Source organism: Hyperolius riggenbachi, chromosome 2, assembly GCF_040937935.1.
Source record: "Hyperolius riggenbachi isolate aHypRig1 chromosome 2, aHypRig1.pri, whole genome shotgun sequence".
NCBI classification, from domain to species: Eukaryota; Metazoa; Chordata; class Amphibia; order Anura; family Hyperoliidae; genus Hyperolius; species Hyperolius riggenbachi.
This window is the reverse complement of record NC_090647.1, coordinates 288,839,020-288,863,807: the sequence shown is the minus strand read 5'-3', so window position 1 is coordinate 288,863,807 and position 24,788 is coordinate 288,839,020. Positions and strand designations below refer to the sequence as shown.

At 44.4% G+C, this 24,788-nt stretch overlaps 1 protein-coding gene across 5 annotated transcripts in view; it reads left to right on the top strand.

The window, feature by feature from the left end:
* Positions 1 to 24,788, top strand: part of KCNQ4 (potassium voltage-gated channel subfamily Q member 4) — a 274,488-nt gene that overhangs the window by 144,590 nt on the left and 105,110 nt on the right. For all 5 annotated transcript variants that reach the window (XM_068268918.1, XM_068268917.1, XM_068268916.1 and 2 more), the window contains exon 3: positions 21,453 to 21,579. In XM_068268918.1, the coding sequence (XP_068125019.1) occupies positions 21,453 to 21,579 (127 nt within the window). The remainder of the gene's footprint in view (positions 1 to 21,452; positions 21,580 to 24,788) is intronic.

Below are 24,788 nucleotides of genomic sequence, written 5' to 3'. Positions count from 1 at the left end.
CATCTGACCACAGCACCTTCTTCTATATGTTTGCTGTGTCCCCCACATGGCTTGTGGCAAACTGCAAACGGGACTTCTTATGCTTTTCTGTTAACAATAGCTTTCTTCTTGCCACTCTTCCATAAAGCTCAACTTTGTGCAGTGCACGACTAATAGTTGTCCTTGGACAGATTCCCCCACCTGAGCTGTAGATCTCTGCAGATCATCCAGAGTCACCATGAGCCTCTTGACTGCATTTCTGATCAGTGCTCTCCTTGTTCGGCCTGTGAGTTTAGGTGGAGGGCCTTGTCTTGGTAGGTTTGCAGTTGTGCTATACTCCTTCCATTTCTGAATGATCGCTTGAACAGTGCTCCGTGGGATGTTCAAGGCTTTGGAAATCTTTTTGTAGCCTAAGCCTGCTTTAAATGTCTCAATAACTTTATCCCTGATCTGTCTGGTGTGTTCTTTGGACTTCATGGTGTTGTTGCTCCCAATATTCTCTTAGACAACCTCTGAGGCCATCACAGAGCAGCTGTATTTGTACTGACATTAGATTACACACAGGTGCACTCTATTTAGTCATTAGCACTCATCAGGCAATGTCTATGGGCAACTGACTGCACTCAGACCAAAGGGGGCTGAATAATTATGCACACCCCACTTTGCAGTTATTTATTTGTAAAAAAAATGTTTGGAATCATGTATGATTTTCGTTCCACTTCTCACGTGTACACCACTTTGTATTGGTCTATCACGTGGGATTCCGATAAAATTTATTCATATTTGTGGCAGCAATATGACAAAATGTGGAAAACTTCAAGGGGGCCGAATACTTTTTCAAACCACTGTATTCCACGTATAGATTGTATATTCCACGTATAGATTGGGCCCTCAACTGAATCAAAGGTTTGATATTTTTGCTAGGCAATGTTTGTGGAATTTCAGTTTAGCATAGCATACCGTCTCCCATCTCCTAATCGTCTGTATTGTTATCCTATCTTTGGCCCAAAGAAATGTCATCTATATAAATATCATAATTTCCCCTCTCTCTCCCCTTCCTTACCCAGGTCAAAATCACCAAGTACTGGAAGCAGCCATTTTGCATAATAATATTACTCAGAACCTGCACCATGAGTAAAAGAGCAGTATGCTTCATACAATTATTGTAGGTTTCATACAGAAACTCCCTGTTTTTGTTTTGTTTTTTTAGAATTATTCTGTACTCAGAGACCAATAACCAATCTCCTGGCAGCCAAGAGAACTTTCTTTCTCAGGGTTCAGTAACTGAAAAAGCTCCAGAGGAAATGAAAGCAAACCCATCAACATACTCATGAGTTTGTTTTCAGTAGTTAAAAAAGTGGGGACAATCTTTAGTAAGAGAGGGAATATTTTGACTGTTGTAAGCTTTATTAGGGTTAATTTAAAATGTCAATATGCTGTGTCAATATCACATAGAACCAGTATATAGGAGCCAAAATCCACAAACTACACCACTTGTAGATTTATTATCAATACTTTACAGTTGAATAGTATTAATGTTTTTCAAATAATTGTTTTTAGATTGTAAAAATATTTAGTCATAAATGTATTATATATTATTTGTTTTAAAGGGGCCCTATAGCGCTTTAAAGAATAATAAACTAAGCAAAGCCCCTTTTAAGGCACTGATGTTACTTGCAGTCATTGCCATCTGTTATCTGATTTGCACTGGTATAGTGGAGTATCCACCTGGTGTCAAGATATGTAATTCCAACAATTAGCATGTTAGCATGGAGCTGGACCTGGATGCAATGGCTGGTCCTGTCCACATTGTGATGTCACTTCCTACCCACCTTTCTTTTGCCAACCTGTCTGTTTGCCCTGCTGCACAGTGCCCTATATAGAACTGTGTTTAGTTTAGAGTCACTACAAGGTACATTTATTGCAAAACTGTTAATGTGCATTTACTTTGAAAAACAGTAGCAACTGCTGTTAAAATTATAAAGCCTTAAGTGCACTCTGGAGTATACTTAGCTTAGCCTGGGAATCCCTGGAACAGAACATGCTTATATTAGAAGAAATCTGCCAGCTTGGCTTGCATCTAGATTAGCCATTGTACTATTTATATGTTTTGCTGTTTCATAAGGACCTCTGATTCTGTGAGACAAGTGCATATGAAAGAATATAAGCAATGTATGGTCACTGCTATTCTTCCTTATGTATTTGTGTATATACTGACTAGGTCACAAAAAATGATCACTCCCTCAAGACGAGAGGAGGTATCCTATTGTGCTGTATGTTAGCTCTGCTGTCAGCATTATACAGTGTGGCCAAATTAGAGAAACCACTTATTTGAAAGTAAACCAGTCCAACAGTGACGTAGAGTGATGCAACAAAGCAGAGTTGCTTATACTGTATATGGAACGCTCAGCTTCAGACTATGTAGTTATCATGGAAGTTAATGTCAAAATGAGTAAGACAAAAGACTTAAAGAGAATCTGTACTGTGAATCTTACATAAATAAACGTACCAGCCTGTTTGTTGTCTTCTCCTAGCCCCCTCTGTGACATTTTTGCCGCTCCCCGCTGCTTTCTTGGTGATAAAATCACTGCTTTATTCATTGTTTTTGTAAACAATGAAGATGGCCGCCAAACAGGAAATACATCATCAGAACAGGTGCCCGTTTGCACAGGATCCTCTCAAACATGACTTGACTGCTGGAATGTTACTCCCACTTATTGCCTTAGCTGCTTGTCTGGGCTCTGCACTGCTTTCTCTGCACTCACAGCTGTTCACAAGCTGTTCACAGCTCTGTGAACCTCACAGACAGGCTGGCTGTGAGCAGAGACCTTGCCTGTGACTCATACACACAGCACTCAGGCGAGCATAGGGGGGCATGGAGGGGGCGTGCAAAACTTCTCCCTATCACAGCAGAGGCAGTGCATTCCTCTCTGGGTCGGCAAAGTTTGACAAAAAATAGAAGATTAGATATATTAAAGAGACAGGTCAACTAGAAAACGCTGCAGTAAGCCATAGCACATTAGAACAGGTATAAGAACTTATAGGATAGAAGAAATAAGGCTGAAAATTTTGTTACAGAGTCTCTTTAAGTGACCTTGAACACGGGATGATTGTCGGTGCAAGAAGAACTGGTGCTAGCATCTCTGAAACAACGACCCTTTTAGGATTTTCTCACCCAACAGTATATCGGGTGTTTAGCGAAAAGAATGATAATATTTCAAATTAAGCCCAACAACATGACCCTGCTCATAGTCCTTTATACACTAAGTGGCCCCAAAAATAATCATCTAATACTGAGTTGGTCCAGTTCAGTTACCATAGAGTTTGTGTCTAAAAAAAGTCATATATTTGAGACCTGGACATATTTCTGACCATGCAGTGACATTAGAAGTACCGTAATCTGGTGACTGTACCGATTTTGAGGAATTCTCAAACTTTTAATGGCCCGCTATGATATTCTAAACCCTTTTAGATAAGCACTGCAGAAGGATGGGAGTTTGTGACATGGGAAACATTAATGCAGAAAAACAAACGGCATAAAACAAACTGTATATCGATTTTCCTGTTCCATTCCTGGCTCACTCTGGCAGAAATCTATTGCCCCAAACATGTCTGATTGATTGAATGTCAATGGATTTTGACCTAAAATCGATTGAAACTTTTGATCAGACACAACAAAAAATCTCCTGGGCAGGGCAGAAGCGGTGGTCGAACAACAGGCCATAGCACTTTTTTCAATTGAACAGTGCAGTGTTGTGGTTTAATAGATTTTCTGCTGAAATCTATTGAAAATCAATGTGCTGTTTAAGGTAGGAATCAATCCCTCTGTAATTAGATTCCTATCAGGACTGATCATTTTTCCACATCGGATGGCAAGCTATAAGTGTATGACTAGCTTAAAGGCCAGTTATTATTATTATAATTTTTTATTTATATAGCGCCAACATATTCCGCAGCGCTTTACAAAGCACAATAAGATGACAAGGGGAACATAGATACAACTAACAAATGTACAGCAGAGTTCCAAGCAGCACAACTATTGTTACAAAAACAGTAAACATCAGGAAGATGACCCTGCCTTTGCGAGCTTACAATCTAATGGGTAGTGGGGGGGGGGACACTAGGTAAGGGGGTGGAGGATGGATGAGTGACCCTTAGCCTCTGATTACATTGTGACAGATAAGTAAATACACTGCAAAACAAAACAGTCCATTTTGCCAGATCGCAACGGATTGCAAAAACTGGCAGTAAATGGATCCCAAGTTATTACTAACAATCCGTTTTCACTTTCTTCAGTTCTGTTTGATATGTTCCGGCAAACAGAACACAAACTCCTGACCTGCACGATCATTCCAGAAAGCAGATACGTTTCCCAGAAGCCTGTGGTGGAAACGCATCTGCTCTGGACTCCAACTGGACACAACTCGCCATCGGAGTGGACATTGCACTGTCTGCTCTGAATAAGCCCTTTGTGAATCAGCTCGATAAGAACCAAGCCTAAACTATACAATTTTTTTTTATTCATTTCAAGCATTCCGATCCAATTTTCCGATTGATTGGAAGTTTTGATCACAAAGTTTGAGATGCCACACGTATTTTCGAGATTGATGCAATTTTGGGATAAAAGATCATAAACTCCGAAAAAATTTGTTGGTTGGAAAAAAAAGTTTGGTATGTACTGAATAGTTACATACAATTTTTTTCTAGTCGAATACAATTTCACAATCCATCTCACACCACACAATTCTTGAAAAAATTTGTCTGAATTTTCCAACATGTCCAATCTTTAAAAAAATGGGGAATTTGATCGGATTTGTCAATCGAAAACAAAATAAGCTTTCAATTTTTCGGGACAACCGATCGTATTTATCTAATTGGTGTAAAATGTGATCTTTTAATTGTACGGTGTGTGGTCACTTTCAGTCAGCAACTGTAGAAGCAACATCACTTCAGTGACTTCAGGTTACAAGGTGCAAGGCAAAACAAATACCTTGTGTTCCTTTCCTCTTCTTCTACCTTCTTCTACCTCCTTTCCCTTCAGTTTTCACCACCGCTGCTGCCCCAGCCTGCTACCTTAATTTTCTGTCCTCTTATCCTACACATGGGCAGTATGTATCATGCTTAATTAATCGTTCAGAATCCACGAGGGGCAGAGACTGTATTCTCTGTGGAGTCTCAAATCCCAGTGTGTTAGCTGTCTCGGCTGCATAAGGTCATTATAAAAGGCATTCTCAACACTATCCTCTATGAAAGCTGCTTTCCAGAAAAACATGCTAAAAAGAACTGTAAAGGTATTTTTCCATAATTATTATTAAAAGGAAGTGCTGAAGTCTGCAGAACTGTGGCATGGCACAATAATTAAATATCTGAAAGGTAAGATTTCACTGTGAGCAATTTTAAAGTGCATATGCATTTTATTAAAATGCCTTCTTGTGATTGGTTTTATTTGAATTAACATTTAAAGTGTACCTGACATGAAAGTAAAGCATACCCTTCAGCCTCATCACTTCCTTGGCGTCCTCCGCTGTCTTCTTGTTAGCCTGCAATCCTCCTGGGAACTTCGGGTAGTCGGGGCCTGTTGGCGCAGTGTGGCCACATGCTCCCCGATCGCGCACCCAACGCGGGATCGTTCTGTGCCTGCACAGAGCTACTGTGCAGGTGCAGAATACTCCCGGCCATGGGAGTGCAATGGGGAAAAGCGAACCCGGCCAGGTAGGGCATGAGCAGTAAGCCCCGACTCCCAAAGTTACCAGAAGCCATAACGGAAGATGCAGGAGGCGGAGGACGGTGGTGAGGGACGAATCAGGCTGAGGGGAGCTGGAGGTAGCCTCTGGTATTTAAATATTTTTGTTTTGCTGCCATTGCAGGTTTACTTTAAGTTTTTTTTAGTTCACATCACAGCTTGTATTCACAATAAAGGTACCTGCATAGTAATGTAGTTCTTTCACAGTAATGTATGCACCACATGTATACTTGCCTACAAGACTTCTCTTGATCCTCACCTATCCTCTGTAACATCCTCCCTCAACACATCCACAACTTACCCACACTTACCCTTTTTAGGTGCAACCTGAAAACTCACCTCTTTAGGCAAGCATACTCTCTCTTTTAGGACACCCTGGCAACTGGTCACCATTTAACCATCTCATATACGGCTTCCCTTCACTTATTGTGCTGTCCCTTATGTAAGGCCAATTAGCCAGGGCTTTCTTCCCCTTTTGTTTCACAATGCTGTGCTGTTTGTGCATATATTCCAGCAGGGATCAAATAAAAATGGCACAAGACAAGCACCTATAAAATAGTTCAAGCCGTGATTAGCGGCAAGAAGGTTAAATTATGGCGTCCGATAAATAGTGGGCGTCTAGTGCCCGCTATTTATTGGACACCACAATTTAATCTCTTTTTCGCTAATCACGGATTGTACTATTGCCACCTCTGGCGGCAGGGGGGGGTTACCGTTAGGCAGCAGGGTGGCTGGAGTGGTTAGGCAGCAGGGCTGCAGCGGTCAGGTTGAGGCATAGGTAGAGGGAGAGTTCAGCGTGAGAGTAGGCATGGACATTACCTGCTCCCAAGCCATCGCATCTTCTCCACTTCCTACTCAGTTTGAATTCAGTCCCCTTGGCTTTAGTCCCCGCATGGTGATTGGCTGGCTGCAGGACTCTTGCAAACTAAACAGGAAGTAGAAAGGAGACAGGATTGCCAGGACCAGGTACTGTATCACAAATGCTGCTAATGACATCTTCTCTCTAAAGTTATTTAACATTTTAGAACATTTCCAAAACATTAAATAACCTTAATAGCAAGATGCCATTATTGGCATCACCATGTGCCATTTTTTGTGCTGCGGTATTTTTGAATGTAAAGCAGATATAACGCTAATCCTGCTCCTGCACAGGTCCCTACAGTGTTAATTACTATTCCCCATCCAGGCCGCCATGGATAGTGGGGAATCATGTAATTCGGCTTCCAGCTATTGCTGGCGGCTGAATTAGTGTTTTAAAAGTAACTTCAGCTCCATCTTCTGACGGCGCCCAAGTTACTCAATGGTCAGAAAGAGTAAAGCGGGCACACCATCCTTTTCTGGGTGCTTGATGTGGTGACCAGGCACGTCACCTTAGTAACACAGGATAGCAGAGTACATCAGCACACCAGTCTCCATTCATAATTGTAATGATCCGCGCTGCTGTCTGCATAGGCAGACAGCGGTTTGACCATTTAGGTCTGAGTGCTGCAGGTCTCTGGAAAAGAGACCTGTCTTCACTCTGCAAGTTTCACAGTTGCTCTGCTGGTGAGGAATTTGCATCCACTTGTCATGCAAATTGCTTAGCTGCTTCCTTTGATGGCTTGCAGTATAAATGCCATTTCCTCCCAGAATTCCCTGCTGGTCATGATGGTTTGTTCCTGCAAACTTACCTGGAGTCTCAGCCTTTGCTCATTGTTTGCTAAGATTATCTTAGAGTAATTCCTTGGGCGTGCACTAGCATTCCTTCTAGCGTAGTCAGGTTGTATTATCTGTTTTGCCTTGTACCGTCTATCTGTTGCAATTGTCTTGTCGCCAGTGGCGGTCGACAGGAAATCGTTCTGTCTTTTTGGATGGCATTCGCCCTAGCGGTAGTGGCGAGGGTTCCTTCTGTACTCTGTCTTAGGGGTGCAAGCCAGAGCAGCGGTTGCTACTGGTTGCTCCATCTGTCTGTCTGTCTAGATCGCATCCGCTCTAGCGGTAGTGGCGGTGGTTCCTTCTGTACTCTGTCTGGGAGTGTAGGCCAGAGCTGCGGTTGCTACTGGCTACTCCTTCTGTCTGTCTTGTCTGGAATGAACGCTTGCTGTAGGCTCGGTGAGGTAACCGTTTAGCAAGCGTTCGCGTTCTCTATTCGTTTTCGTGTTACATTGGTTAGTTAGAGTTGGCGTGCTTTGTCTCTGTTGCGCTTTTCGTGCGGACCATTACTTGTGACCATTACTCGTGATAATTCTTTGCCCGGTCCTGGTTTTGGTCTTGTCGCGACGGACTCTGAGGTTGGCAGTTCCTCGACATGTCCTGAGGTTTCTCTTGTGCTAGTGTACCCCGATGCTCTCTGTGAGCTAGAATGCCCAAGTGTGTCTCGGTTACCAGCAAGCTCAGATGCTTCCTCGGTGGAGATGTTCTGATATTGCCTGCCTGCCTGCATGCCCAGAAGTGGTCCCTGGAAGCCCTGATCTTGATGGTTGTCCTGGTAATCCTGAATCCGGAATTGTCATAGGTTCCATAGGGGTTCTTGATAGTTCTCCATGTGAGCCTGGTGAACGTTCTGGCCTCTTGGGATCTCTGCGGAGCTTCAAAGTGTCCTGGGAGATCCTGGGAGAAATGTTTCTTGGTACCCTGGATGGGATCAACAGTGGATTTTCTATCGAAAGGGACACTTCAAATAGTTATTGTGGCAGGTTTGGTATTTTTGGACGGTCCCTGGAAGGTGGTGGGTATTGCTCGGAGAGTGTCGATGGGTTCTTCTCTGGCATTCACAGTTCTGATGGGTGTTATGCTGAGACTTGTAGTACTGATGGGCATGTTTCGTTGGCTTCTCCCTCCGATGATTTCGATTTCGGGAGGATTGACTCTGGAATTGGGCTTTGACCTTCATGTGTCTTCAGTCGGACTGTTTCGTTGGAGATATCAGTTTGAGGGACGCCGTCCCTGGAGGAGGGGGGGGGGGTACTGTAATGATCTGCGCTGCTGTCTGCATAGGCAGACAGCTGTTTGACCATTTTTTAGGTCTGAGTGCTGCAGGTCTCTGGAAAAGAGACCTGTCTTCACTGTGCAAGTTTCACAGTTGCTCTGCTGGTGAGGAATTTGCATCCGCTTGTCATGCAAATTGCTTAGCTGCTTCCTTTGATGGCTTGCAGTATAAATGCTATTTCCTCCCAGAATTCCCAGCTGGTCATGATGGTTTGTTCCTGCAAACTTACCTGGAGTCTCAGCCTTTGCTAATTGTTTGCTAAGATTATCTTAGAGTAATTCCTTGGGAGTGCACTAGCATTCCTTCTAGCGTAGTCAGTTTGTATTATCTGTTTTGCCTTGTACTGTCTATCTGTTGCAATTGTCTTGTCGCCAGCGGCGGTCGACAGGAAATCGTTCTGTCTGTTGGGATGGCATTCGCGCTAGCGGTAGTGGCGGTGGTTCCTTCTGTACTCTGTCTTAGGGGTGCAAGCCAGAGCAGCGGTTGCTACTGGTTGCTCCATCTGTCTGTCTGTCTGGATCGCATCCGCCCTAGCGGTAGTGGCGGTGGTTCCTTCTGCACTCTGTCTGGGAGTGTAGGCCAGAGCTGCGGTTGCTACTGGCTACTCCTTCTGTCTGTCTTGTCTGGAACGAACGTTTGCTGTAGGCTCGGTGAGGTAACCGTTTAGCAAGCGTTCACGTTCTCTATTCATTTTCGTGTTACATTGGTTAGTTAGGGTTGGCGTGCTTTGTCTCTGTTGTGCTTTTCGTGCGGAGACCGCGCTTAGCGAGTGCGTTTGTTATTTTTACTTGGCGTTCTGATCATTGTTATTTGCTGTGTCTTTCTTGCTACACTTGTGCTCTGTCTTACTCGGTCTTGTGTCACTGTTGGCAATCGGCACTCTTGCGATTGCGTTCCCACTTGGTTTCCACTGTTGTGTGTTCACCGTCGCCGGGTGGCGACTAGATTGGTGGACACACATACATTCTGTCTCTGTGCTCACTTTCTCTCTGCAGGTGAATTGCACCAAAGCTGGGTTCTGTCGTTTTATACGCTTGTGGAGGACTTCCGCAGTGTCAGCGCAGATCTTGTGCGCTGACCACGGGGATAATTCCACAATCGTTACAATAATGCAACACACATATATACCATATATGGCACATTGTCTTGAGAAAGTGGGACCCTGTGTGGCCCCCAAAACAATTGTCGGATTGATTATGTGGATTTATGCACAATAAAATGTGCATTGCATTATGAATGGAGACTGGTGTGCTGATGTACTCTGCTATCCCAAGTTACTCAATGAGCGCAGTGAGCTGTTGCCGTAATTCCTATTATGGCCTATGGTGGCGCCGGCAGCGCCCAAATTTCCTGTGCTGTTTTAACAGTGCTCATATATTCCACCATTCTGTAAATGTGTTTGATTTATTTGTTCGCTGCACAAGCTGTAATCAACCATTGTCTTGTACTGTTTATTATTGTTTACAATGTATTGTAATAACTTGTATTATGTTGAACAGCACTATATAAATACATAATAACAATAATAATGTTACCACCTGATAGGCTATTCCATATGCTAGTGCTGATAACACTCAAGTGAGTTGTCCAATACTGGGACTGCCAGGGATAGTGCTAGTAGGCAATATGGAACCCTACTATTTGGTCAAAGACATTTTATAGCTGGTCAGAAAAATATTATTCAGTCATTTCTCCTGTATTCTATTTTCTCCCAGATAAGTCTCTGTTTCTGTCACTGTTTACGAGTTGAAGTAAATGCGACAGTGAGTCAGGATTGACAGCTATGGCAGTAACTAGCAATGTAGAAACATTTTAGCAATGAGTAGAACTCATTATGCCTGAAAGACATTTATATCTGCATACATTTTGCAGTGATTTTTACAGCTCCAGCAGTGCTCAAATATTCTGGGATTCCATTAGTTAGTTTAGTCACTGGTTTAATCCAAATTCCACTAAGATTTAATTGTATCACATTTGCATGGGAGGATAAGAGCATCAAAGAGACAAAGCTTAAAGCAGAACGGAACTCAAATAAAGGAAGCAGCCCAGGTTATAGTGGGGTCCTGTAATTACAAGTTTTTGAAGTCTTACCTTATAAAATGGTATATTTTAAAATATTTTGCCTCTAGAAATGATGAGACTTTTTAATTCCTGCAGTCTCCTGAAATCCAGGGTTGGGAGAAACATGAGTAAAAACAATTACGCTAAAAGATAATGGCCCTTCTCTGGCTAACCAACAGCAAGCACAAGCATCTCAGTGAAGGGCCATTAAGCAGTAGAGAATAGCACAGTTTTCAGTCATTTGTAGAGACTATGAGGCCAGGTTGACAGTGGTGCAGAGTATCAGCCCCTTTGTAATGCAGCTTACCGCACTGTAATGCGAGGTACACACGATGCAACTTTCGGACAGATTTACTGTCAGATCGATTATTTCTAACACGTCCAATCTGATTTCCTATCAATTTATTTTGAATGATTTTTCATAGAAGTGAACGGAAAATTGATAGAAAAATCTATCGTAAATCAGATCGGACATGTTGGAAATTATTGATCTGACAGTAAATCTGTCAGAGAATTGCATCGTGTGTACCTAGCATAATGCAGTACCTATGCAATGTTCACAGTACAGCATTGAAATGCACTGCATGCAGTGTGTTACTGCTAATCACGCGTTAAAGAAGTACTGCTCCGGTCTCCGCCTCCGGTTCACTTCTGGAATCTCCGACTTTAAAGTCGGAAAACAACTGCGCCTGCCCGGCAGGGCCCTCGCTCCCGCTGATGTCACCAGGAGTGTATTGTGCAGGCCCAGTATGGTCTGTGCCTGCGCAGTATGCTCCTGGTGACATCAGCGGGAGAGAGGATACGGCCGTGCAGGCGCAGCGGTTTTCCAACTTTAAAGTCGGAAATTCCAGAAGTGAACCAGAGACTGGAGCATCAGTGAGTGGCTATGTGGGCGCAGGACGTCTGCGGGGGACCATTAGAAGCCCCAGGTAAGTTCAACTCTTTTTCCCCCTACCCAGTACAGTAGTCTTTTAAACACTCACTAAAAACACGCACTGTTAACAGTTAAAGTGAAGCACATTTTTCATTGACTGTATACTTCAATGTTCCTGACGCAATGTGAGCATAATATGCTGCATCGCTGTCCCGATCTATTGTATTACGTTCCTGCTGCAACAGAACGCAACAGCCATGGCAAACATGACCTTAATCTTACATTTTTAAAGGGAACCTGAAGTGAGAGGAATATGGGGGCTGCCATCTTCACTCCCTTATAAACAATGCCAGTTACCTGGCTGTAATGCTGAGCTTTTGGTTTGAGTTGTTTTTGAGTCACACACCTGTGACAAGCATACAGCCAGTGGAGTCAGACCAGAGTCAAAGGGGTGTATGCACTGTGAGGGATCAGCTGCAAATGGTGAGTACTCAGCGGGAGATAGCAGCACAGACAGGTGTATTTTCCAAAACAAACAATAGTTTATTGGACAGCAGGCTTCTTAAACAGCAGTCTTTTGGCAGTTTGTAAAGTACAGTTCAAATGAAAACAAAAAGGCCAGTCCAGGCCAGCAGCTTACATTCAGCTTTCAATATCAGGAACACACCAAACTCCATGTGCAGCCTGCACTTTCTCTCCAGAGCAAAACCAGCTTCCTGGAATCAAACGTGAAGTCTTTCTCAGCAGACTTCCAGACCTTGCTGGTCACACCCACTCTCTCTCCTCCTACTCCAGCCTTTCAAAGCTGCTCTGTTAACCCTGTGTGAGCCTTCTCCAGCAGAAGCCCACATACACAGAGCAATCGATCCACCCAGGATCTGGCGACCAGATGCGCCCGCCCACTCTGCATCTGGTCAGCTCCGGACCCAAGTAAGGTTTTTAACCTCTGTCCATGTGACAGACAGCCAAAACCTTTTTTATTCCGGAGCTGCTACTGGATGTAGCGTCTGATCCCAGGTGGAATGTACCTCCCATCCAACACAACCTGGGACAAATCGATCACCTCCTGGGTATCGACTTTGTCACATACTCCCCCCCTCTGTTCGATCCCGTGGGATCGGACACAGTCTGCGGCAAGACAGAATGCCCTTGATAGAGCATCTGCATTGCCATGCAGTCTTCCAGCTCTGTGCTCCACAGAAAAATTAAAGGGCTGTAATGCCAGAAACCAGCGCGTTACCCTTGCATTTTTCTCCTTGTTTTGAGACATCCATGTGAGAGGAGCATGGTCGGTAATGAGGCGAAAGCGACGGCCCAAGAGATAGTACCGCAGAGCCTCGAGTGCCCACTTGATGGCCAGACACTCCCGCTCCACGATACTATATCTTTCTTCGGCTGCGGTCAGCCTTCGACTCAGATACACAACTGGGTGCTCCTCTCCATTGACGATTTGGGATAGGACTGCTCCTAACCCCACAGCTGAAGCATCTGTCTGTACCAGAAACTCTTTTTTAAAATCAGGCGTGATCAAGACTGGACCCCTGCACAATGCCTCCTTAAGACCTTGAAAGGCTTCTTCAGCCTCCTGTCCCCATGCACCCATGGAGGAACTTTTCCCTTTTGTGAGGTTTGTAATGGGAGTGGCCAAAGTGGCAAAATTTGGAATGAACCTCCTATAATAGCCCACCAAACCTAAGAAGGTCCTGACCTGCTTTTTCGTGGTAGGCCTAGGCCAGTCCCTTATGGCCTCCACTTTCTGCACTTGGGGCTTAATCAGACCTCTCCCAATTGTGTACCCCAGGTAACGAGCCTCCTCCAACCCTACTGCACACTTCTTGGGGTTCGCTGTCAGCCCCGCCTTTCTAATGGCATCCAGGACCGCCTGGACTTTTGGAAGGTGGCTTTCCCAATCTGTACTGAAGACGACAACGTCGTCCAAATAAGCCGCAGCATACCGCTGATGCGGCCTGAGGATCTTGTCCATCATCCTTTGAAAGGTGGCTGGGGCCCCTTGCAACCCAAACGGCATCCTGACATACTGAAACAGCCCTTGGGGAGTCGAGAAGGCTGTCTTCTCCTTGGCTGATTCAGATAAGGGCACCTGCCAATATCCCCGGGTCAGATCTAAGGTGGTGACATATCTTGCGGGGCCCAGCCTTTCGACTAACTCATCTACCCTTGGCATAGGGTAGGCATCAAATTTTGACACCTCATTCAATTTTCTGAAGTCATTACAGAAACGAATGGATCCGTCAGGCTTCGGAACTAGAACTATGGGGCTATTCCATTCGCTGTTGGACTCCTCAATAACCCCCAGTTCCAGCATTCTTTCTACTTCCCCTGCTATGGCCTGTCTGCGAGCTTCAGGTATTCGATAAGGTTTAAGGCGGACCTGTACATGGGGCTCAGTCACAATATCATGCCTGATGACTTGGGTACAACCCGGAAGTTCCGAGAACACCTCTCGATTCCGTAAGAGGAACTCTCGGACCTCCCGTTTCTGTGAAACAGACAGCGCCTCAGCCACCTGTACCAGCTCTATTCCATCCTTGGTGGATTCTTGAGTAACCTGGGAAGCTGCAAGAGCCACCCTCTCTTTCCAGGGCTTCAGTAAATTCACATGGTAAATCTGTTCCGGCTTCCTCCGGCCAGGTTGGTAAACTCGGTAATTCACCTCCCCTACCTTCTCAATAATCTCATATGGTCCTTGCCACTTAGCCAAAAACTTGCTTTCAACCGTGGGAACCAACACCAGGACCCGATCCCCAGGACTGAAAGCTCGCACCTTTGCTGACTTATTATAAACACGAGACTGCGCCTCCTGGGCATGTTGCAAATGCTCTCTGACTAAAGGCATCACTGCTGCAATCCTATCTTGCATGCCAGACACATGTTCAACAATACTTCTGTAGGGGGTGGCCTCTTGCTCCCAGGTTTCTTTGGCTATATCCAAGATTCCCCGTGGGCATCGCCCATACAACAACTCAAACGGCGAAAAACCTGTGGAAGACTGAGGGACCTCCCGAATTGCAAACATTAAGTAGGGCAAAAGGCAATCCCAATCTTTGCCATCCTTGTCCACTACTTTCTTTAACATATTTTTTAAGGTTTTGTTGAATCTTTCCACAAGCCCGTCCGTTTGAGGGTGGTACACTGAAGTACGAATCTGATCGATCTTCATCAGTTTACACACTTCTTTCATCAATTTTGACATAAATGGGGTACCCTGGTCTGTCAAAATTTCCTTTGGCAAACCTACTCTGGTGAACATGTGGAACAACTCACGTGCAATCACTTTAGACGACGTATTTCTCAGGGGAACCGCTTCTGGGTAACGAGTGGCATAGTCCACTACCACCAGAATGTATTGGTGACCGCGTGCGGATCGAACCAATGGCCCAACTAGGTCCATGGCTATCCTTTCGAAGGGAACTTCGATAATGGGCAAGGGGACGAGCGGACTTCGAAAATGGGGAGCTGGAGCACATCTTTGGCATTCGGGACAGGATTCACAGTAAGCTTTTACATCTCCATGTACCCCAGGCCAAAAGAATCGCTGTAGGACTCGGTCCCTAGTTTTTTCGGTACCCAAATGTCCCCCCAGGGCATGTTTGTGCGCTAGGTCTAGGACCATTGTGCGATACGACTTAGGCACTACGAGTTGTTCCACAACCTCACCCTGAATTTTACAAACCTGGTACAGCAAGTCTGATTGTACCGCCAAATGAGGAAATGCTTTCTCAGCCCCGACCACTTGGGGTTCACCGTTCAACACCTTGACATTTTCCCACGCTTTTGCCAGCGTAGGATCCCTTAGCTGGGCCGTCCCAAAGTTATCCCGAGAAACCTCCAGCTCTGGTAGGACCGAGCCCTCAGAGGTCTCTGGGGATAACTCAGAGTCCCCAGCAAACACCTCCAAGGGAGAAAACATTTCATTACCATCAATTTCTGTATTATTTTTAGATTCCAGCTCTCTTGAGCCTCCACAGTTATCCCCTTCCCACAAGTTCCAGAACAGTGGAAAGTCCCTCCCCAGGATGACACTATGTGCCAAGTTCGGGCTCACCACTATTTCCTGAGTGGCAGGTCCACAGTTTGTTTCAATGGTGAGAAGGGCGGTGGGGTATTGTTTAGAGTCCCCATGAACACATTGTACTGTGACCCGACGATTCCCCAGCCAGGCCGGGTCCACTAAACTGGAATGCACCAGGGTCACCAAGCTACCAGAGTCTAAGAGAGCTTGGACAGTTTTTCCAGCAATTTTTACCACCGCCAAATGAGAGTCACAGCTTGCGATATACACAGGTCGCGCAAACAAGGACCTGCGACGAGTGTAATCGCACTCCATGGGTTCAACTGCCTGAGGACAGTTAGCAGCAATATGTCCCCACTCTTTACATTGCCAACATTGTACCGGGGATCGACTTCTTACCATTGTGCCTGGTCGACCTCGGCCTGCAGAGCTTGGCTCACTGACCACACCCCCCACAAAGTCAGCTTTTGTCTTACCAGTTCCCTGGGGTGCTGCCAGTCTCCGGGTAGCTGAGCGCTGTCCTGTGGCCCAAGCCAAAGAGTCCTCTGCAGCCAGATAACGTTCCAGCAGCGCAATGAGTTCATCAGCTGACTGTGGATCTGCATGACTCACCCACCTTCGCAAAGTCGGCGGTAGGGAGCGCAAGAAACGGTCAATGGTAACTCTTTCGACGACCTCCGGAGCTGTTAACTTCTCAGGTTCCAACCACTTCTTTACCAAGTGGATTAGATCGTGCATCTGGGACCTTGGAGAGCATCCGGCTGAATAGGACCACTGGTGAACTCGCTGGGCTCGCACCGCCGGGGTGACACCAAGTCTACGCAGGATCTCCTCCTTCAGCTTGTCGTAGTCTTTAGCATCCTCTAGGGCAAGGTCGAAGTAGGCCTTTTGAGCATCCCCAGTCAGGAATGGCGCTACCAATCCTGCCCATTGCGTTTTAGGCCAGGCTTCCCTCTCCGCTGTCCTCTCAAAGGTATGGAGGAACGCCTCGACGTCATCATGAGGAGTCAGCTTCTGCAAGAAGTGGCTTGCGCGGATGGTGCCTCCACTGCCAGGTACCAGCAGCTGTCCCTCTTGGTTCCGAGCCACCAGTTGTTGCACCAACTCACTCACTGCTTTCCTGTCAGCCTCAGCAGTATGACGATCGGCCTCCGCAGCTGCAGCCAGACTCTCACACAGGGCAACCGCTTGCTGCTGTACTGCCTCTGTATGTTGTTGCAGGGCTGTGTTCGTTTTCCGCTGCTCAGCATTAGCCTGTTGCAAGGCCGCATTCGCCAACACCAGCTGCTTCACCATTTCATCCATGCTGCTGTTCAAATTTTTAACTCTTGCGCCAAACACACTGTCGCTGTAGGCATGCTAAGTTGCCCGCATCCGAGCACCAATTGTGAGGGATCAGCTGCAAATGGTGAGTACTCAGCGGGAGATAGCAGCACAGACAGGTGTATTTTCCAAAACAAACAATAGTTTATTGGACAGCAGGCTTCTTAAACAGCAGTCTTTTGGCAGTTTGTAAAGTACAGTTCAAATGAAAACAAAAAGGCCAGTCCAGGCCAGCAGCTTACATTCAGCTTTCAATATCAGGAACACACCAAACTCCATGTGCAGCCTGCACTTTCTCTCCAGAGCAAAACCAGCTTCCTGGAATCAAACGTGAAGTCTTTCTCAGCAGACTTCCAGACCTTGCTGGTCACACCCACTCTCTCTCCTCCTACTCCAGCCTTTCAAAGCTGCTCTGTTAACCCTGTGTGAGCCTTCTCCAGCAGAAGCCCACATACACAGAGCAATCGATCCACCCAGGATCTGGCGACCAGATGCGCCCGCCCACTCTGCATCTGGTCAGCTCCGGACCCAAGTAAGGTTTTTAACCTCTGTCCATGTGACAGACAGCCAAAACCTTTTTTATTCCGGAGCTGCTACTGGATGTAGCGTCTGATCCCAGGTGGAATGTACCTCCCATCCAACACAACCTGGGACAAATCGATCACCTCCTGGGTATCGACTTTGTCACAGCACTAAACTGCATTAAGCAAAATTATGTATGTAAATGTAATGTATTGCATTCTGCTCTACTCATTGTGCAATAACGCACATTATTCTGCTTCACGCAGTTTAGTGCATATACCCTAAAGCATCTGATCTGCATGCTCATTCTGGGCCAGTGACTTTAAGAATACATAAGGCGACTTGCTTTGCACATACAGAGAGAAAAGGCATCTATGGGCAGTGTGTGGGTGGTGGAGGAGGGAGAGATGGGGGCACAACATTTCTTTTTGGGCAGGGCTAGGTTGTTGCATGTAAAAATCTTCAAATAAAAAAATAACACTAAAGCTGGCCACTAACGGTCCAATTTCTAGTGAAAAATAGTTCGAGTGATCAGAAATTCTGATCGGGCGAAAAATCGTTCACTACACCACCAACTAACTGATCATTGCTTCCTATCTATCACGACCACCAAGATAATCCAAATTTTCGTTCGACGAAAATTCATTCGGGCGACATTTTTTTCACTCGTTCATAATCGATTGTGTCCATCAATGGAGATTATTTACAACCAATCCGATCAGAATTTCTAATCGCTCAAACGATTTTTCGCTACAAATTGGACCATTAGTGGCCAGCTTAAGGGCCCGTTCTCACCTGAGCGGGAATTGCGCGATTCCCGCTCATGGCAAACCGCTGGAGGTTTTCTAAAAAGCGCTATACATTATAGCAAGTGGCAGTGTTCTCACTGCCGCGTTTGCGGTTAGCGATAACTGCAAACACGCTACATGCAGCGGTTTGGCGGCGATTAGAGATCGTGAATAGCGTGCAAAGCACGCTAATCGTGATCGCTCCAAAACCGCCGCAGTGTCCAGTGATTTTTCCGCGTTAATCGCGGGAAAATGCTATTATAAGTGTGAACGGGCCCTAAGGGTGAGCCCTGCTGCTGATGTGCCCGTGGCTTGTGCCTTCCTGGTCTACCCTTCGGCCCAGTCTTGGCTTTCTGCAACATAGGTAAACGTTTTAATGTATCTTTTAAGTATCCAAATGCATTAGTAAATTCAGAGAAAAATAAAGCCAAGTCTGGAAAATTGCATTACTTAACTGTACCAAGGAGAAAGCACTGAATCTTTTATGAATCTTTATTCTCCGCTGGTTTTACTATGGAAAGACTCCAGCTGTTAGGCCATTATAACATACAGTAAGTTACATTAATGCACGCTGCTCACATGCTTTCAAAGATTAATTACATCTCATGCTATAGACGTGGACAGTACATTGTTCCTGGACTGTACACTATATCACACTGCAAGCCAGTATAACGCTAGCAGACTTTCATCACGCTAAACAATTGTTCCTGGCTGTTTTGGATGACATTCCGCATGTTTGTACAGTCACCATATGTAACCTATTCCCCGAAACAATTTACAAAAGATTGTTTGGAGTGAAACATAACCAATCCATAGATCTTAAAGAGGAACTTTAGGGAAAAGGGGGAAAAAATAAATCAATACATTGCAAAGTGATAAGTAAAAAAATAGAAGAGAGATCAAGAAATCATTGATATTCGCCATGTCATGTGTTCATATTGTTTGATCCACAATCAGCCTGCATGCAATCCTCTTTACTACTGGCAGACATGAAAAAAACACAGCACCAACTGCCATTATCTATAACCACGCCCCCTAACAATGTGATAGGCTAAGAGGTTTTTATATAGATATACATATGCAAGAGGGAGATACTGGTTGCTTGGCAGTTGGAAACAGCCGTTATTTCCCACAATGCAACAAGGCTTGCACAATGTGATGTCAGGACCTACATCCTGACGTCAAACTGTTGGAGTGGTTTCACTACAATATCAGCCATACAGATGTCCCTAATGATCTTTTTGAGAAAAAGTTAAGATTTTTCATGGGAAAACGGGTATCAGCTACTGATTCGGATGAAGTTCAATCCTTGGTTACAGTTCCTCTTTAACTAATTTCCTCTATCAAATAAATATTTACTTCAGCTTTAATTTAAAGCCCATCTTAATCAATAAACTCAAAATTTAACAAGCACATTTTAAAGTTTTAAAATGTAACAAGCACATTCCCTTTAAAGTGTACCTGAGATGAGTAAATGCAAAACATGTATACTTACCTGGGGCTTCCTTCAGGCCGTGTGCTCCCTCCTCCTCTCCCAATCCCCCTCGCTCCAATCGTCTGCTGGGCGTCCCAGTAAGCTTGTCCAGTCATGCTCTGTCACGCATGCATGACCCGACTACATGCAACCCCATCACTTTCCTGTGGCCGGTAGCTTTACCTCCCGGCTATGGGAGCATAGCAATAAAATCCTATTTTTAGGCAAAGACTTGCCAGAATTGTTATTGCTTTAGCTGCTGTGGCTTAGAATTGCATTTGGTTGCTTACCATACTATCAAGCAGTACTTTGATGGCCTTCAACAGGTCTGATGTCTTTAGCTGTATCCCAATTCATTTATATGGTGCTGTATCTAGCCAACATCCATAACTGTACATTTATTACATTAAACTTCAACGACCATTTATCTGCCAACAGAAAATACCTTTATTATGAAAGGGCCCACGGTATAGTTTACTAAAGGAGAAATACAGCTGGCCTCATACCTCCAGTGATGTGCAGAAAAGTTACTTATTTTGTTTAATATCCTCTGCACCTAATTGGATGTTTAAAGTCAGCTCCTACTACTCCTTTCTGCACATCTACTTTAGTATATGCCTCACACAACTTATGGTTTATCTACATGATGCTGATGAACAGTATGTGGAAGTGACAGTGTGGCAGTCACAGTGGATGAAAATATGAAAAGCCCATCTTTAGAGGAAAAAAAAATCTTAGTTGTGGACAATGAATAAAGGACTACGGACCGCTATATTTTTCCCCTCTGCATTGGAGAGTTTTCTTGGCATCTGGTTCCTTGGACCTCTGAGACTGTAATATGATTTCTGATGGTGCTGGGGACAGGTAGAGACATTCACAATAAATAAAGTTAAACATGGCAAGGGTTCTAACTCTTTTTCTTTTGGACAAATGTATCAGCTGCATAGAAAGTAAAGGAAATATTCCTAAATAATCATATGCATAGCAATAAAATCCTCTGAAGGTTCTAACCATTTCCACCTTATGTAAAAGAAACCTGAAGTGAGAGGGATATGGAGGCTGCCATATGTATTTCCTACTAAACAATACCAGTTTCCTGGCAGTCCTGCTATCTCTCAGGGTACATTCAGAGTGGCAGTTGCATTGCATTCCCTGTAAAAATAGGAATGCAACAGAATGGAAAAGTCGCACAGCACATTATACGATAGTTGCTTTGCATACAGTGAAGCATACAGTCAATGAAAAGCATACTTCACTGTTAACATGCATGCAGTATGTTGGGATGCCGCACACCATAAGATGGCATTGCACCAGACACACTGTGACAATTGCATGTTCTGTGTTACAGTATGTCCATTACGTTGCACCACAGGGCCCCACTGTTAGCTGGGTCTTAAGTTGCAGTAGCGTCTTAAGTACATACCTGACCCGCATACTAGTTCAGGGTTTAAAACTAAAAGTATCAGAGACAGAGGATCGGCAGGACAGTCAAGCAATCTGCACTGTTTAAAAGGAAAGAGACATTGGCCTCCATATCCCCCTTACTTCAGGTGTGCTTTAACACTAAAGTACTTTTCTCCCTCCAATAAATGTAAGCCTTTGTTAAGCAGAAATGTTTTTTTCTTTAGATGCAGTTGTATTCATGCAGTTGTATGTGTACAGATTGTAACTCTTCTGTCTGTCCAAGGAATTTGTGATGATTGTCGTGTTTGGCATGGAGTACGTAATTCGAATCTGGTCTGCTGGCTGCTGCTGCCGATACAGAGGATGGAAGGGCCGTTTAAGATTTGCAAGAAAGCCTTTTTGTGTGATAGGTAAGTGCAATGAAGTGAACATTTGATTATATAAACAGTTCCATCATATCACATGCATACAGTAGTTATGTGTATGACATGACCGAAAACTATCCAGATTTATCATCTGCCGTGGGTTTACTCTTTAGGTGTTTTTACGTGCGTATTTCCTCATGAGTAGGCTGTTTTTGCCTCTTCCTTTTCTTTTGTTTCTTTCCTTTTTCCTGCTCTGTCTCCAGCTGTTCCTGTTCCTTAGGGACAAAGCCTTTCTCCTCTCTCCATCTCCCTTGTCAGCACAACAGCTGCAGAGTCGGGTTTTGTCTCCCACTGTAATAGAGCAGGAAAGTTTGAAGAGATGGTTAAGTGGGAGATATTGCCGAGCCAGCATTGTCATGGCTACTAGATGGATTGTATGAGGTGAAATAAGGCTGTTCAGCAAGTTTTTACACAAAGCACGTCACTGTTTCTTTACACCTTGAGAAAGAAATACCATGGAACATTGTCTCGCCTAGCCGATGTATTGTTGGGAAATTCAGGAGAGTAAGCATGTAGAAAATCCGTGTCTTTTAATAAATTGAATTTACTTGTTGCCATGTTGTTTTAAAGGAGAACTCCAGAATATGCTAAAGAAAGGTATCCCTCTAGATTTTATCAGTCATTGAAATTAATTTTTCTTTATCTTTTTTTCTCTCACTCTTATAATTCGTTCTAACATATTGGTGAGAACAACCTTTTACTATCCTGTGTGTCACGTTATCCATCAAATTAACTTTCAAAAAGTGTTCACACCCCCTGCCGTGTTAAAGGACATTTGAATTAAGAGGTATATAGAGGCTGCCATATTTATTTGAAAATATGAGGATTGCAGACTTCTACAAATAACAATAATCACTTTATTGCCACAATCGGTCAAAACCCCTGACAAAAAATCCCCATTAAAAACCTGCATGGGAGAGAGTGACACTGTGCAGCATGGAATCAAGTCTAAACCGCATGACAGCAGGTACTTGCTTGTAGAGAGTAGTGCACTGCTGGAAGGTACTCTGCAGCATCAGCAGGAGCCTGAGAAATATCCACGGAGGTGGTGAGAGCCTCTGCGGGCAGAGCTCCGTATATGCAAACTATATGTGCACTCATATTATCTTCGTTATTGTAAGGGTCATGGAACTGTGATGCAGCCGTTCAGAGCTTGATATAACGCAGCAGCAGTCTCTATTTGTGCCGTTAGTCAACCTTTAAGATTTAAGTCAGAAGAGGACACATGAACATTGGAGTGAACATGGCCGATTTTGATTGGTGTGTTTGTGGCGTGGAAGGTTGCTTTACACAGCTAGCTGTGAGAGTGGGTGCATGTTAGACACCGATGTGTGTCTGTTTTTAATGGGGATTTTTGTTGGGGTTTTTGACCGATTGTGCCAATAAAGTGATTATTGTTATTTGTAGAAGTCTGCTATCCTCATATTTTCAAGTTGTTGACATTTTGTCGCAGTACAGCTCCCCATGCTTTTGGGTAAAACAATCACAAAATCGTTAAGCGCTCCTTACTCTTTTATTGCAGATGCCATATTTATTTTCTTTTAAATGATACCAGTTGCCTAGCGGTCCTGCTTTTCCTTTGCCCCTTATGCTTTTAGTCATACATCCTGAAAAAGCATGCAGATCAGATGTTTCGGACTGAAGTCTGACTAGATTAACCGCGGGCTTGTTTCAGGTGTGTGATTACGATTCTGCTGCAGCCATATAGCCAGTCAACTGGTATTGTTTAAAAGGAAATAAATGTCAGCCTCCAATATCCCTCACTGATCAGGTTTCCTTTAACAATACTCAATTTCTTTCAGGCAGTGCCCAGCATCCTTACTGACTATACAATTGTTTAAACTGTGGTCCAGTAGATGTTGATTCTACTCTGGGTCCTGACTCTATTGGTAGTAACATTCCCATTCGACTTCTGCTCATTCTGCTTGTTCTAGCATTTAGATGCCTGAAGTATATGGGTAATCTGTAAAAGCCCAGGTGTTGGGAAGTGTTCAAGTGAGAACTGCTTGTGGTTGTGGTTTGTGGTTGGTTCATACACATTCTTACTTAACCCCTTCGAGATCGGACGGTTCTGGACACTTGAAGGATACATCAGATTTACCTGGGGCTTCCCACTCCAGATGCCTATGTGTCCCTCGCTGCAGCAGTTCTGGGGTCACTTCCATAGCAGCCAGGGCCGGGACAAGGTCTATCACCAACAGAGGCTGAGCTGCCCAAGTGCGCCCCCCCTTTCATCGGCCACATCTCAGATCCCAGATATTGTTCCTCTTTACCGGCTGGTGTATATAGTGAGCTGCTCCACAGGACTGCCTACAGTAATCATCACAGTACTGGAGATCAGTTGAAGTCTTTTTTTGCTATGAGTTTTAGGTAGCCAGGTGTAGGTGCCCCCTGGTTAGGTAGCCAGGTACAGGTATAGGGGCCCCCAGTATCACTCGAGGTATAGGTTCCCCCAATATAGGAAGCCAGGTATAAGTTCCCCCAGATTTCATTCAGATACTTCATATTCTCCTACATCTTCAAAACATACTGGTACAAAAACATACAAGTCAACTGGTTTCCCCCAAACAATCCTATAGTGAAAATATTAGTCTATGGCTATGGCAGGTATTAGATTGTGAGCTCCCCTGAGGACCGTCAGTGACACGACTATGTACTCTGTACAGTGCTGCAGAAGATGCCAGTGCTATATAAATACATAATAATAATAATATGTTAGGACATTACACTTTGACTTTGGCAGGGATTAGATAGTGAGCTCCTCTGAGGACAGTCAGTGACACTACTATGTATTCTGTAATGTGCTGCAGAATATGTTAGTGCTATATAAATACATAATAATAATATGTTAGGACATTAGACTATGACTATGGCAGGGATTAGATTGTGAGCGCCTCTGAGGACAGTCAGTGACATGACTATGTACTCTGTAATGTGCTGCAGAAGATGTCAGTGCTATATAAATACATAATATTAACCCATTCAGGTTCCGTCGTTTTCACGTGAGAAATGTTCACCTCCCATTCATTAGCCTATAACTTTATCACTACTTATCACAATGCACTGATCTATATCTTGTTTTTTCCGCCACCAATTAGGCTTTCTTTGGGTGGTACATTTTGCTAAGAGCCACTTTACTGTAAATGCATTTTAACAGGAAGAATAAGAAAAAAATGGAAAAATTCATTATTTCT